Genomic DNA, 11569 nt, shown 5'->3' on the forward strand with positions numbered 1-11569 from the left:
GTAAGAGCCTCAGGGCTCAAACCTTGCGTTTTTTTCTATCTTAAGTCAGTGACTCCTAGCCCCAGATTTAGAGGGAGTCCTGTGTATTTTTGCTTTTGTTACTTTTTTTTTTTTTTTTTAATTTCAAATTTGTTCACAGTTCTCACTTGCTTGGAGCTGGTTGTATGAGTCACACCGATGTGCTATATCATTTTGTTTCCTTCTGTGTAAAGATGGATCACAAGTTTTGTTGAGGGTTGGAAGCAGTTACACTCTTGTGGTTCACTAACCTTTTTGAGTGTTTTATACGAGAAACGTGAGCTCCTGGTTTTCTGCCTCTGCAGTGAAACCTGAAGAGTTTCATATACATTGAGTCATGGTGTTGACAGGTGACTGATAAACATCTGCACTACTCCAGTTACCGTAACTAAAAGATTTAGTGGATCTGATGGTTGCAAGTCACTTGCACATGAAACATTTGGTCTGGTCCTTTTTCTTAAAAGCTACGAACAATTTTGTTTTATGTAACCACAGAATTCAGTTACTTATTTCTAGCTATTCATGAAAAAGTGACTTTAGCTCTTCTGGGGTGCAGTTTTATTTCCTCCTTGCACCTGGCACAGAGAAAGCTAGTGCCAGTGTGCTGCCCACACCACCCTCCCATGCCTCACCCCTTTTTTGGGAAGACATGGGCAGAAATTCAGACATGCTCTTAGCTCTCCTCCCACTCTGTCTAATCGAGAGCTTGCAAAGCCCCAGCACACCCAGAGAGGATTTTGTTGTGCTCCTCCTTTGCTAGCCCTATATAAGTGACCCTAAATGTGCAGTTCTATACACACACGCAGAGCTGCCCTTGTTAGACCGTCTGATGAAGACCTGTACAGAGTTCAAAGAAAGCTGGTGCAGAGGAAGCTGTAATTGTCATGAGATAGTAGGGGAATTGATTGCAGGGTACAAGGACACGTAAAAGACACTATCGGGTGGGGATAAAGTAATGAAAACTGCATCAAATCTCAGCCGGCGTTTGTCTTCACCGTTTCTGTCGGAGAGGAGTGTGCTTCTCAGGGGACAAGCCAGGAACGAGAGGTTGCAGTCTTGGTACCAAAAATGGAGTATTTTGGTTCATTATCAATTAGCTCTTTTGCGAGTATTTTCATTAATGATTACTTACCTTTCTTCTAGAAAAAGACAAGAGTAGTTAACCTCTGGAAACTTTTCTTGATGCTATTCTTTCCCTTAAATCCCAGAATAATTTTAACAATTTGCTGATGATTTGTTCAGTAACCATCTTCACCACCTCCACTACTAGATTTGTGCTTCCAAGCCTGGTCTTTAAAAAAAAAAAAAAAAGAAAAACAAAAACCTGCTTTTGTATATGAATGCCTCTTTTCCACAGACAATATTTCATTCCTCTTTGCTGTCCAGAGACTCCTGCCATTCGGAAGAGCATCACAGAGCTTAAGTGCTTCTCTAACCTCCCTGGTAACTTACCGCATCTCCTCTCTTGCAGGTGAGAAGCGACATAGTTTTGATGTCAATTACAATTCAAGTTTCATGTATGACAAGGAAAGCGACATAATGCAGGGACGCATGATGGACCAGGCTATAAACAACGCCATCACCTACCTCGGGGCCGAAGCCCTGCGCCCTCTCGTGCAGACGCCGCCGGCCCCCACTTCTGAGATGGTCCCCGTCATAAGCAGCCTGTATCCCATACCGCTGACCCGCGCCGACGTGCCCAACGGCACCCCGCAGGACGCCGACAAGAGCCATGCCCACCTCAGGGACAAAAGCCTGTCTTCCGACAGAGGCCTTTCCCCGAACAACAGCGGCCAAGACTCCACAGACACTGACAGCAACCACGAGGAGCGGCAGAACCCCACCTTCCATCAAAGCCAGCTCCCTGCCCAGGCCCGCAACGGCCTCCAGTCCCTGAAGGATTTCCCCAGGCCCTACGACATAATCAAGCCCCCTGCCATATGCCCGCGTGACGTCTTTAAGGTCATCAACAAGGAAGGGGAAGCCATCGGGGTCTACCGGTGTGACCACTGCCGCGTCCTCTTTCTGGACTATGTGATGTTCACCATCCACATGGGCTGCCACGGATTCCGCGACCCCTTCGAGTGCAACGTCTGCGGGTACAGGAGCCACGACCGATACGAATTTTCCTCGCATATAGCACGAGGGGAGCACAGGGTAGTACTCAAATAAAAGGACTGATTTTCCAGGGTCAAAGGTTTTCTTTCAGATCTCAGGGGAGGCTCATTTGATTGGTTTTTAATTAGCATAAAGAAGCATCTTGAATATTTTTCTATGCCAGTTTTTAAATGAGTGTCAGAGCGAGGTGACACCTTTATTTTTCTTATTTTTTTTATTTTTTACAAATTACTCAGTGTTCTGTAGCATCTGTGTGTAGCTGCTGTGGTGAGTGGTACTGTATAAATACCAGGAGCAGAGACCAATTTTTATATGAACTTTATTTTTGTGAAAATTAAGAGCAGTTTAAGGTGTTTTTATTTTGTAATGTGCGTTTGTTTTTATATTGTATGCTTTTAACAGGGCGAAAGGTTTTTATTCCCTACTGCCAGTTTCTCTGCTTGTTCAGATGTATAGGTAGAAGCATATAGGAGCAGCTTTTTCTTGCTGTTGCAATCCCAATGGTCTTCAAATAACTAATCCCTGTAACCTGGAAAACATGCATCTGGGAGGGGTTGTTAATTCATTTTTGAAGGTTTTTCCCCAAAAATCTTAAGAGCACACGGTCCCATCACACTTGCATTTTTCTGTTCACTTTCTTTGAAGTCACTCCCCACATGCATCTTACTCACTGATAGCAAAATAAGAAACAAGACCTATTTGGGGCTGGGTTTTTTTTAACAATACGCGCTTTTTGGGATACCCAGTGAGATCATCGGCTGGCTCCTCCGCACGGTCTGGGGGAAATCCCGATTTTCACTGATGGAAAGTCCTCCCGTCCGATGGGTGCCAAGAACCAGGATGAAACCCTGCTGTGGCTTCTGCCCCTGCCTTGCTCCTGCCTGGCCCTGCTGGCCAAAGTCGTGGCCGTGCTGCCGGCCGTGGCCAGCCCTGGCTGCTGGAAGGCACCGGGCTCGGGGCCGGAGTCACCCGGCCCCGGCAGCAGCTACCGTGAGAATCTGCATACACGAACGTGTGGGAGCTGACAGCTCAATCGCATTGTCTGGTTTTACGTGGGGATATCCCTCGGCGCGAAATGTGCTGTTTTGCAAAATGAGTATTTACAATTACTTTGAAGCTGGTTTTTAAAATAGTTCTTTTAATCTAATCATTGCTCTGCAGCTGTATTATTAGTCACTGTGCTGGAGATATGAGTTTGATAACAGTTTTGCTGAGTGCATGTTTATTCCTTGCAAAGTATTTTTGTATAATGTAGGGTTAGGTGTGTTCTGATGGACTCTTTGCAGCCATTGTATGTTTTGATACCAACGTTGCTTTTGTATTTTTCTGATGTTGCTGTGCCAGCCGGTATCCACGGCGATCCATCCCTTTCCACGTGGGAAGGCTGGGGCACAGAGACCTGGGTGTGAAGGGTCAAGAAATGCTGAATTTCCTTCCTGCCTTTGACCTAGGCTCGCTCATTTACCTTAGCTCAAGGACTTCCCCTAATTTTTCAGGTACAAAAATGGAAATTACGTTCATTTTTCCCAGTAAGGCTGTGTCTGAAGAAGGATAAACTAGTTTGCTTGTGGAGTGCATGGGTATCTAAATTACTGTGGGAGTGCTACACCCTGCTCATCTTTGGGGGTGAGGAAGGAGAGTGATTTTGCTACCCTGTTTGATGCTATGTGCGTGGCTATAAAATAGGTTTAGGATCATTTCCAATAACCAGATTCCCATCAGAAGGCACGGACCAGTGAGCGCTGGACGTTGGTTCTTCCCCCAGCGAACACCCCTTGTCACGGCACGACAATCCTGGAGACCGAGCGAGGCTGCAGTTTCACAAAGGGCTTACCCCGATCACCCGAGGACGGCGTTTGGGCAGCGGCTGGGGCTTGGGAAGGCTTAGGCCAGTGTCCAGCTTCAGCGTGAATTGTTCCGTAACTCCATCCCTCGTGCTGCCATTTCATGGGGGAGGCGACTGCTGCACGTACGCCGCGGCTGGTGAAAACGCTCCTCACGGTTCAGCAGAAATGAATAATGTCACACATAGCAAAACGTAATTCGTCGTTTGCACAGGAAGCTCCCCAGATTGCTGAATGTATGTCATGCAGCACCACCGGTTTCTGTCTCACGTCGCTACCGAATCCTTGAAAACACTCTTCAGATTACTCCCGCTCTTCACTTACCGCTAGGCAGAGCTTCTGCCACCTCCCCCTGCTTCCCCGACAAGGTGAGCAATCGACCACGGAGCCTCCGGGAAGCTCGGCATGAGCGATGCTGCCAGGTTGTTTGAAGGGAAGGACGGAGCTTGTGGCAGCAGCAGGCCCAGCAGGCGCCGCTTTCCCACCACTACCCGGGCAGCGCGGTGTGTTAGAGAGAGGGAACTTGTTTGGGTTCAGCCTGTGCTCTCTGGAGTTAACGAGCGGTAACCTCGTTACAGCTTTGCTGTTGAACAATGGCATATTGTGGAATTTCAACCCAGTTGAAAATCTATTAAAAAAATAAGTATTTGTATGCATTTATCTGCTGTGTGTTGCTCGCTAAGCGCTTCCCAAGCGTGTCCCTGCGGCTCCCCGCAGCGGGGCCGAAGCCCACCCTGTGCCTGGGCAGCGGGGCCAGGCACCGGCAGCGGGGAGCCCCCTTCCACAGCCCGGCACCGCTCAGTCTCTGAGCGCAGAGGAAGGGCTTTGCAAATCACCTGACATGTGAGAACAGGAAAAAAAACACTTCGTTGTGTTGTGAGCTTGATTAATTCCCCTCCTCGTTTGGTTATTTCAGTGTGAAACCAAGTTCTGTGTGGACCAGTCTCTCGCAGCGTGCTCCAGCAGCTGTTTCTTCTGTCTCACTTAGTTTCTTAATTTGCTGACAGCTTATTCCTAACCACCAGGCAGCAGGGAGGAGGCTCAGGAAACTGGATTTTAGCAGTAAGAACTGAGTCTTTGGTGCTTAAAACCTTAGGGAAATGTTTTGAACTTCGATAAATTCTCTCATGTACCTGATAGTGAAAGGGGCCTGAGCTGCTGCCCTGTGCTTCAGTGCTCTCCCCTGGCCAAAGCTCATTCCTTACAGCCGTGGAAGCAGAGGTAATAACAGTGCTCAGATCTAGAACATAAATGCCAAATTTTGTTAAATTAACAGGAGCGGTCCAGAGGAGCAGTTCCAGGGTGCCGGGGGGGCTCTGTCGCCCTGTGGATCTGCGAATCAAAGAGCTGCATGAAACCTGCACCCAGCGCGTGGCTGTGGTGCCTCTGCGTGGGGCTGCCAGGCTGACCGCGGCCGGCTGCGGTTAGCAGAGCGCCAGCTGGCTTTGCAGCGGGGCGCCGAAACGCTCCGAGGTGCAGAGATAACGCGGTCTGCTCCTCCAGGCACTGAGAAGGGGCATCGTCGCTCTGCTGGTTAGTGGGGACCGACGCGGGCTGAGGGAAGCTGCCCTTCCCCGACACAGGGCGTGCGCTCCTCGTGTCCCCAGACCAGCGCAGGACAAGTATCCGGGGAGCGTGGGGGGGACAATTCCAGTTTGCCCAGGTAGAGGGGGGTCCCTTCCCGCAGGATTCCCCAGGAGCTGGCGTGAGCGTGCCTGTGGGCAGCAGGATCAGCCCTTGGGACGCACTCCTCGCCGCATGGAGGAAGCGGCGCCCTGCTCGCCCTGCCGCTGCTGAGCACAGCAATAGTGAAACCGGGCTCCGGCAGCAGCGCAAGGAGCACTGCAGCTCGCGTCAGGGCTGGGGGCTGAGCTGCAGCCGTGGAAAATACTCGGGGCTGGGTTTGTGCCTGGGATCCCGAGCGTCTGCAGGTGATGCCCGGCGTGCCCAAAGGTGCTGCAGGCACGCAGGTCTCCTCCCGGTGGTGTGGGGAAAGGGCACGCGCCCCTTGGGTCCATCCTGCCTGGCTGCTTCCTCTGGAAATCGACGGTTTACCCTGTAAAACGCAGGGGGATGCCCCCGCAAAGCATGGAGAGAAGGCGGTGCTCAGACCTGCCCTGGGACGTGCGGCTGCTCCAGCTGCCGGTGGGCTCGGGCTTTCTGGGGGGCACCAGGACAGACAGAAACACGCCAGGGGCTCCCGCCAGCCTCCTGCAGCCCTTCCTTAGCCCCTGCCCTAGCAGGTTGGTGGTGTTCGCACTTAGCTCGTGCTCTCCTGACACCTACCACAAGCTGGGCACACTTGAAACAAAGGGAAAGGAAAAAAAAGGCAGTCGGAGGATCCATCCTGCCTTTCTTCAACCTTCACTTCCTCCCTAGCCTCGGTGAGACGCAAGCAGCTGGAGGTGTTTGCCCCTCGCTGTCGCGCAGGCAGGCTGCTCGCTGAAGGATGGGGTGAAACCTTTCCAGCACCGACAGCCCCGTGCCAGCCAAGGGGCTCAGAAGCAGGGACCTGTGGCCTTGAATCCCACAGCCTGGTGCATCCCTGGCCTGGCTTTTCCCTGAATACGGGCTGTTTTGACACTAAAAAAAAAACCTCAGTGCCCAGACCCAAACCCCCTCTAAAGCACCAGTCTTATACAAGAGTTCAGTTGGTGTTATGACAGAGAGATCCTTATCGTCTGATACGCTGTAATTATGATAGGGCAGAGAGGAACTTGTTTGCCCCGTCGTGTCGAAACACGCTGCATAACGCATGAAAAATCCCGTCAAACCCTGCCCGGCGCTGAGCCGCATCCCGAGCATCCCGGCCGCGCTCCGGCTCCCCCCGGGGAGCTCCAGGAGGCGAAGGAGAATGGTGCCACAGCCACCACCACCTCCTTTCTGTCCCGATTCTGGGTCAAGCTGCTCCACACCGTCCCGTCTGGCACCTCCTCAGGCTTCGAGGTGTCCCCCAGAAGCTGCGGGGTGCTCGGGGGGGGGGCCACCTCTGCGCCTCCCCCTGGGGCGGACGGGGAGGGGGCACCTCTGGGTGCTCCCTGCAGCCGGCCACGTGCCCGGCACCGGCACCCCTGAGGGGCCTGGGGCAGTGGCTGCGACCAGTGCGGCGGGGGCAGCGGGTTCACGTCACGCCTGATGCCCCCCCCCCTCGCCACCCCGGGAGGGAAGCGGTGCCCCCCGGGAGCCGCGTGCCGCGCCGCCGCGCCGTCCCCTCGGCGGGGTTATATCTGGCGCCGCATTTGCATCGCAGCGAGCCGGCGCACCTGGGCGGCCAGCGAAATCCTCGGGGGAGCGAGAGTGCGGGGGGCAGCTGGCAGTCGTCACACGCGGGGAAAGGAAAGTCCCGGCAGACGATTGTTTATAGCCGAGCCTGCTTCCCTCTCCGGGGCAGAGCCCCCACCCTGCGCCCGCGGTGGCTGGGGTGGGATGGCGACGATGCTCCGCGGCCGGGCCATGGCTCCTCGGCCGCTGTTGGTGCCCCCAGCCAGCCCACACCAGCTCCAGATTTGGCCTCCTGCTGCTCTGCTGCCCCTTCCCACAGCAGCTGGAAGTGAGGCTGGGGATGAACTGGGGCGGGGGGCAAGGCCTGTGGACACCCCCGGCTCTGCTGCGAGGGGCGTTGGGGCTGATCCTGCACCCCGTCCTTGGGAGCTGCCCCACTGCTGCTTCCTTGGGGCTGGGGGCATCCCGTGGGGCCTGGCCCCCCTCTGCCCCGTTCCCCGTGGCTCTGTGCTGCTGAGCTGCAGCCGGGGGCCCCCCCTCGCTGTTCCCTGGGGCCAAGTGCAGCCCCCCCCGTCCCTGCCCCCCGGAGCGGAGAAAGTTAGTCAAATCTGCAGAAACCGCAGCAGGGGGAGGCTGCGTCTCCGTCGCCGGCTTTGATGTCACCCCTGCACGTCCCGCAGGTGCTGCGCCGTTGCCATAACCACGGGGGGGCCGTTGTCCCCACGGCCGCTTTGTCATTAACTTGTGCAAGATGTGTGTGTGTGGGGGGGGAGAAATCATGCAAAAAAAAAAAAAAATCAACCACATTTCCCCCTCCATCCTGTCCCCAGAGTGCCCGGAACCATCCGGACTCGGGGGGAAGGGGGCCACGTGCGTGGCATGGGCCAGGACCCGGTGCCCGGTGCTCGGTGCCTGGTGCTGAGGCTGCCGCCGGCCCCACGGGGCTGGTGGTGGTTGGGGGCTTTGGGGAGGGGGCTGCCCCGCGTGCCCCCCCCCCCCCGCCTGCGCCCCGCGTGCATCCCTGCACCATCCTGCACCCTCTGGGAAGCGCGGCGGGAGCCAGGAAGGCTTCTGAGAAGCGCGCGGCGCTGAACCATGCCGGGGCCTCCCTGCGGTTTCCCCCTGCGCTCACCTCCCGGGCGCAGTCACGCCAGGCGCCCACACGCCAGCGCCCCGCGCCCAGCCGGGGGGGGGGGGCGGCACCGGTTGCTTCCCCCCCCCCGCTACATCCCCCCCTTCCCCGCTGTCCCAGCACCCACCCCGCCGTGCACGCTGCACCCACCCTGCGCCCGCAGCAGCTCTGCACCAGCCCCTGCGCCGTGCACCCACCCTGCACCCTGCGGACGCGCCGTGCACCCCGTGCACCCCGTGCACCCAGCTCCCGTCCCTGCAGCAGCTCCTGCACCCTCTGCACCCAGCAGTGAGGTGCCCTGCAACCCCCCCCCCGCCATGTCCCAGTGCTGTGGGGCTTGGCACAGGATGGCACCTGGGGGGGGGGGCGGGGAAGCTCCCCCATCGTGTGGGACCCCCCCACCCCACCGTGGTGCAATGCCAACCCTGCAGCAGAGGCTGGGGGGGGGGAAGCCGCAGCCTTCACTGATGGCTGAAGGAGGCTGGTGGGGTGGGGGGGTCGTGGCATTGCGTGCCCAGGGGTGTAGGGGCTGGGCAGGGGGGGGGCAGCCAGGTGCCCCCGGGGAGGGGGGTGGCGAGGTGAGGAGCGGGGGGGGGGGCCAGCTGCCAGCCCTTCCCAGCCCCGTCACGGCCGCTGCACTCTCGGAGGAAGCCGCTGCGCTTTTTCACCCGGCGCTGGTTAAAAATACCACTCCCGATTTTAATACGGCCGCCGTGGGTGCTATTTCGGGCCGGGAGCAGGAAGTGAAACCGCGCGGGTCCTGGCCCCGCTTGCCCCTCGCCACCGAGCAGACCCCCCCCCCCCCCCCCGACACCTCCCGGACCACCCGTCGGGGGCCGCGGGCGCTACTTGAAGCCCAGCAGCCGGGCGCCCGCCTGCACCTTCTGGGCCTTCCAGCGCAGCAGGCGGATGGCGCGGAGGCCGAGCCGCAGCATCGCGTCGTACTTGAAGACCAGCTTGTAGAAGGCGTCGGTCATCAGGGCACCGCTGGGGTCGGCGTGCTTCAGCGCGGCCATCGGCGTGTACGCCGTGTTGGTCTGGTGCCGGAAGGGCGGCCGGGCCGCCTCGATCACCCGCAGCGTGTGCTGTGCACGGGGACGTTACTGTCCCCTGCCTGACCCCGTCACCTCCTTGTCCCCATGCCTGTTTCCGTCCCCAATCCCAGCCCCTCCTCAGCCCCAGGCCATCATCTCCATCTCCATCCTCACCCCCACTCCCATCCCATTCCCATCCCCATCATCTCCATCCCCATCCCCACCCTCATCCCCATCTCCATCCCATCCCCATCCCATCCCCATCTCTATCCCATCCCCATCCCCATCCCATCCCCATCCCCATCCCCACCATCTCCATCCCCATCCCATCCCCATCCCCATCCCATCCCCATCTCTATCCCATCTCCATCCCCATCCCATCCCCATCCCCATCCCCACCATCTCCATCCCCATCCTATCCCCATTCCCATCCCGTCCCCGTCTCCATCCCCAGCAGGGCTCAGCCCCAGCAGGTCAGAGCTTGGGGACCTCAGGGTCGGGAAGGAGCCAGCCCGGGCGGTCCAGCTGTGATCGCTGCTCCTCATTAGCACTAATTGAGCTCTCATGGCCAGCCCAGCCCACCCAGGCAGGTGCACCCATCACCTCCGCGATGTCCTCCGGGCTCTGCCCCAGGCTGGCGAAGACGTCCTTGGAGTTCCTCAGGTAGAGGTTGGTGAAGATCTCGGCGGTCTCGGGGTCAGTCTGCGAGTAGTCTGCGCGCTCGGCCTCCTCGTACACCTTGGCCTCGAACTCCGTCGTCACCGGCCCCGGCTCCACCAGGCTGATGCTGCCAGAGGAGGGGGCGCTGGGGACGCTGGTGGCTGAGCCCCCCCCCCCCCCAGCCCCACCGCACCCCCGGGCACTCACGCCACGTTGAAGCGCAGCGCCTGCACCACCAGGCTCTCGCAGAAGCCCTCCACGGCGAACTTGGAGGCCGCGTAGACGTCGTTGAAGACGATGCCTGGGTGAGGAGGGGGCCGGTGGGGCTGTGCTGGGGGGGCAGGACCCGCCGGGCACCCCGTCCCCCCGTACCCTGCAGGCCCATGACGCTGCTGATGACCACGATGTGGCCGCTGCGGCGCCGCTTCATGTCGGGCAGCACCTCCTTCACCAGGCGGACGAGGCCGAAGAAGTTGGTGTCCATGAGGCCCTGCATGGCGGCCAGGCTCTGGCACTCCAGGGGCCCGATCATCCCCACGCCGGCGTTGCTGACTGCAGGCAGCAGGGGCATCAGGACCGGGCAGGGCTCCCCAGTGCTCGGGGGGGTGCCCAGCATGGTGTCCCCTTGGCACAGGGTGTCCCCTTGGCACAGGGTGTCCTTGGCAAAAAAGGACCCTGGTGCGGGGTGTCCCTAGCGTGGAGGGTCCCCAGCGCATGGGGTACCCCTGACCCAGAGGTCCCTGCTGCGTGTGGTGGCCCTGGTGCTGAGGGTCCCCAGCACTGGGTGGATGGAGGGTCCCCGGGGCATGGAGGGTCCCCGACACATGGGGTAACCACCACGCGGGGTGCTCCTGGTGCATGGGGTGGCCCCAGCACCGAGGGTCCCTGGTGCATGGCACGTCCCCAGGACCACGGTCCCCGCTGCAGGGTGCCGGTGGGACACGCGGGGGGGGCCCCGGGCTCACCCAGGACATCGACGTGGCGCCCGGGGATGCTGTCGAGGCAGGCGCGGATGGAGCCCTCGTCGCACACGTCCAGCTGCTTGATCTCCAGTGTCCGGCCCAGCGCCGGCCCCGCCGCCGCCACCAGAGCCCCGCTCCGAGACACGTTCCTCACCGTGGCGATGACTGGGGGCACAGGGGGCTCAGCCCCAGCACGGGACCCCCCCTACCCCGGTGCAGGGACGCCACCCCTGCTCACCTCGGAAGCGGCGCTGCTTGTCCCGCGCCAGCCGCACGGCCAGCGCCAGCCCGATGCCGGAGGAGCAGCCGGTGATCAGCACCGTCCTGGGAGCCATGGCGGGGCCCTGGCCTCGCTCCCCGGCCCCGGGGCTTTAATAGCAGCTGGCCCGGCCCCGGCCCCCCCAAATCCTGGCCTTTAATCCCCCACTGTCCGCTATTAATCCCCCCCCCCCCAACCCAGGGATTTGCTGGGGCCGCGTGGCTGAGCCGCACGTGGTGCCCGGGGCGCACAGAGGGGTCTTTGTGCGGGGACGTGGGGCACTGCGGGGACACAGCGGGTGCGGGGACGCTGCCAGCCAC

At 59.0% G+C, this 11569-nt stretch overlaps 2 protein-coding genes across 14 annotated transcripts in view; one reads left to right on the plus strand and one right to left on the minus strand.

Annotated features, from left to right (window-relative positions):
• Positions 1-4632, plus strand: part of IKZF3 (IKAROS family zinc finger 3) — a 49154-nt gene extending 44522 nt beyond the window's left edge. For all 13 annotated transcript variants that reach the window (XM_013202082.3, XM_013202079.3, XM_048055430.2 and 10 more), the window contains one exon: positions 1490-4632. In XM_013202082.3, the coding sequence (XP_013057536.1) occupies positions 1490-2190 (701 nt within the window). In that variant the 3' untranslated portion in view covers positions 2191-4632. The remainder of the gene's footprint in view (positions 1-1489) is intronic.
• Positions 4633-9001: 4369 nt separating this feature from the next.
• On the minus strand, positions 9002-11413 carry LOC106049679 (retinol dehydrogenase 8-like). The gene is made up of 6 exons (XM_066981568.1): positions 11229-11413; positions 10994-11155; positions 10401-10580; positions 10236-10329; positions 9972-10155; positions 9002-9419 (listed from the first exon to the last, which is right to left on the minus strand). Exons 1-6 carry the CDS (start codon positions 11323-11325, stop codon positions 9180-9182), a joined length of 957 nt encoding a protein of 318 aa, XP_066837669.1. The 5' UTR covers positions 11326-11413; the 3' UTR covers positions 9002-9179.
• Between the last annotated feature and the right edge of the window lie 156 nt (positions 11414-11569).

The sequence above is a fragment of the Anser cygnoides genome, chromosome 22 (genome assembly GCF_040182565.1).
Source record: "Anser cygnoides isolate HZ-2024a breed goose chromosome 22, Taihu_goose_T2T_genome, whole genome shotgun sequence".
NCBI classification, from domain to species: domain Eukaryota; kingdom Metazoa; phylum Chordata; class Aves; order Anseriformes; family Anatidae; genus Anser; species Anser cygnoides.

Excerpts from the sequence above, each read along its gene's own strand:
- LOC106049679 (XM_066981568.1), bottom strand. The coding sequence starts at position 11,325 with ATGGCTCCCAGGACGGTGCTGATCACCGGCTGCTCCTCCGGCATCGGG. Across the intron at positions 10,330-10,400 it reads CAGCGTCATGGGCCTGCAGG|GCATCGTCTTCAACGACGTC; the intron begins GTACGGGGGGAC and ends CTCCTCACCCAG. Across the intron at positions 9,420-9,971 it reads GCCCGGAGGACATCGCGGAG|CACACGCTGCGGGTGATCGA; the intron begins GTGATGGGTGCA and ends CCCCGTGCACAG.